Source organism: Rhagoletis zephyria, unplaced genomic scaffold (genome assembly GCF_001687245.7).
Source record: "Rhagoletis zephyria isolate East Lansing unplaced genomic scaffold, Rhagoletis_zephyria_1.1 Rzeph_scaffold_04497, whole genome shotgun sequence".
In the NCBI taxonomy this organism is placed as follows: domain Eukaryota; kingdom Metazoa; phylum Arthropoda; class Insecta; order Diptera; family Tephritidae; genus Rhagoletis; species Rhagoletis zephyria.
Window position 1 is genome coordinate 46,818 of NW_016161580.1, and position 3,357 is coordinate 50,174.

A 3,357-nucleotide genomic window follows, 5' to 3' on the forward strand; every position below is an offset into this window, starting at 1 on the left:
ATATTTTTATATAAGATAAATCGATGCAATGTTTCGATGCATCAGATCGAAAAAAACACCGATGTATTTTTTTCACTTGCATCCCTAAGGCAAAGGTGGTATCAAACACAGTGATGCCAAATTTAGTTAGAAAGAAAAATGTTCCTCTTTTGCAAATTTTCGAAATTCGATTTTTCTGGAAAAATCGGTTTTATTCGAATTTTAGCACCACAAAGTTCGATTTCAAAAATTTGCAAGCTTCGAATATCGAATTTACCCATCCCTAATCTTTAGGCTGCATTGCACTCAACCTACTGTACGTGAACTGCAAATCAGTGGTGCCAGTAGCTCGTGCGGACCTCACCAATGGCCGCCAACACCCTGTCGCTTACAATAACAGCAACTAAGTACTTAATGCACTTTGCCCTTTTCTCCTTTTGTTTCGTTGAACCGCAAAAATGTTCTCTTTTTGATTACAGTTTCCATTTGTTAAGTGACCACACCTCATAGCAGCGCTCCTGCAGTTGCAGCAAACAGCAAATATGACGAACGCACTGAGCCGCTTTCTGACGCCCGTCGCGTGCACTTGCAAAGACTTCACTCACCCATGGACAGATAGTTGTGCGAATGCATCGGCAGGCGTATTGCTTGCAGCGATACCATATAGCTTACGTATCTACACAATGGTTTATGCGGTAAGTGTTGCCGGTTGCAAAAGTTTATGATTAACATTTTAAAACTATGTACTACATACATATTTGTATCTTGCAGCTCTCACTCCTGATGCGACATCGCATACCACGGCTCGGCGATCTCAAGCGCAACCTGCACGGCATCATACAATCGACCGCCTTCCTCGTCTCCAACGGTTACACATTTATTTTGTTCAATTGCCTGCTGCGTAGACTTATTGGCCACTATGTATGCGCCACAGTTGCCTTCGTGCCCAGCTTCATATCCAGCTATGCATCGATACTTATCGAACGACCTGCACGTCGACCATTGCTTGCGTTGTATATGGCCAACTTGGCCACCGAATCTATATGGAATATGGCTGAGGTGCGCGGTTATGTGCGTTCGATTCCACAAGGACAGACTTTAATATTCGGCGTTAGCATATCAGCGCTATTGTATTTGTATCGATTGGGTCTGCATAAAACCACCTGCAAGGATTCGCTATTCAATGTCTTGCGGTTTTTTGTGGATAAAAGAGAAGAGGGTCCGGTAGTAGCGAAGGCGGGGTGCGAGGGTGCAGCGACGGCAACGGCGACAGCGACAGAAGCGTCCGTTAGTGCTGCATCAACGTCCTCATCTGCCAATACTCAACGCTCTCGCTCACCACTTGACTTTCGGAGTATAAATGTACTCGTCCAGATCTATAGTCGTTTCTTGGATGCGGTGAAGAGTAGGCATCCCTCTTGCCCGCATCGTGATAATTGTTGGCATTATGCGCTAATGGGTGGTCTCAGACCCTTTGTTGGCGGTATTGGTTTGCAGTTGGCGTTGAGGCTGATCATGAATTTCAAGAAAATAATGCAATTCAAGTTGGACGTNCTGAGGTGCGCGGTTATGTGCGTTCGATACCACAAGGACAGACTTTAATATTCGGCGTTAGCATATCAGCGCTATTGTATTTGTATCGATTGGGTCTGCATAAAACCACCTGCAAGGATTCGCTATTCAATGTCTTGCGGTTTTTTGTGGATAAAAGAGAAGAGGGTCCGGTAGTAGCGAAGGCGGGCGAGGGTGCAGCGACGGCGACGGCGACAGAAGCGTCCGTGAGTGCTGCATCAACGTCCTCATCTGCCAATACTCAACGCTCCCGCGCACCACTTGACTTTCGGAGTATAAATGTACTCGTCCAGATCTATAGTCGTTTCTTGGATGCGGTGAAGAGTAGGCATCCCTCTTGCCCGCATCGTGATAATTGTTGGCATTATGCGCTAATGGGTGGTCTCAGACCCTTTGTTGGCGGTATTGGTTTGCAGTTGGCGTTGAGGCTGATCATGAATTTCAAGAAAATAATGCAATTCAAGTTGGACGTGCGTAAGACTATATTCAATAAGGACACACTAAATTTGGGCATATTCCTGGGTTGCTTTTCCTTCTTATATAAGGTGGGTGGAGCATAAATATGTATCATAAAGAGAGGAAAAAATGTTATATTAGCCGTGTTTTCTTTACACGTATGTATGTACATATGTATATACACATTATATGTATGTATATCTACGCTTAACTTCAACTATTCAGAACAACAACTATTTTAAAGGCAGTGTCACACGATTGGGCATTTGCCCAAAATTTGGTGCAAATCGTATTCAAATAGATTGGAAATTGACAAATTAACGATAATCTTAAATTTTTATATGAGAATTGAAGTCGGTTTTTGTTTTTTGTTTAAAAATTACTTCTAGCACGCATTTTGTTGTTGGAAGAGCAACAAAACATGTGGTAGATTGCTACGTAGCAACTTTACACCTAAAATGCTACTCAACGTGAGCTCCCCTATTGTATTTGCAGGGGCAGCCACTTGAATAGCGCCCTCTTTTGCTGCTCGGTATTGACAGTTTTCCTTTTGTTTATTTAATAAATACTAAATTTTTTACAAAAATATAGCATATTCTCTAACAAAAACTATTTNATTTGCAGGGGCAGCCACTTGAATAGCGCCCTCTTTTGCTGCTCGGTATTGACAGTTTTCCTTTTGTTTATTTAATAAATACTAAATTTTTTACAAAAATATAGCATATTCTCTAACAAAAACTATTTATTTAAATTCGATTTTAAAGCTTTATACAAAACTTTATGATAATAAAAAAAAAAATTATCAAAATTTCAAACTTAAATAATTTAGAATTTTTTTAAGTATGCAGTTTTACAGCCATTTGAATTTTAGGAAAGTGAAGGAGCTAAAACGTACCATTTATTTCTGATTTGATTTTTATAACGAGAGTGTTACGCATTTTCTTCCATATAACGCATGAGTAAATTCAAATTTTCACTTTGGTATACTTGAACTTAAACGTGCATAAATCGGCATACTCAAGAAAATTCTAAAATGTTTTTTTTTACGTTTGAAATTTTACATTGTTATATTTTTATACAAAATTAATGAAATTTGAAACGGGCTATAAAAGTGCATACCCAGAAAACTCAAACAACATTTAAAAGTTTGAAATGTTCATTTAAATTTTTTCATAAATTATAAATGGGTAGGTTCAGAAGGTGCAGAAGTTGAGCGCCACCGTTGCTAAAAAATTAAATGATCGTAATGCGTCTTCTGAACGGCTTGATACATTAGCTGTCAAGTTCAAAACACACAACACGTCCCAGCAAAAAACACGATTACCACAGAAGCGAAAGTGGAAACGAGCT

General features: G+C 39.8%; 1 protein-coding gene across 1 annotated transcript in view; it reads left to right on the forward strand.

Annotated features, from left to right (window-relative positions):
• The window catches only part of LOC108370822 (transmembrane protein 135-like), a 15,565-nt gene extending 12,980 nt beyond the window's left edge, over nucleotides 1–2,585 (forward strand). Inside the window, exons 2-4 of the mRNA XM_017626234.1 lie at nucleotides 459–674; nucleotides 751–1,038; nucleotides 1,539–2,585. Coding sequence (XP_017481723.1) covers nucleotides 522–674; nucleotides 751–1,038; nucleotides 1,539–2,111 — 1,014 coding nt within the window. The 5' untranslated portion in view covers nucleotides 459–521 and the 3' untranslated portion in view covers nucleotides 2,112–2,585. The remainder of the gene's footprint in view (nucleotides 1–458; nucleotides 675–750; nucleotides 1,039–1,538) is intronic.
• Nucleotides 2,586–3,357: the final 772 nt, after the last annotated feature.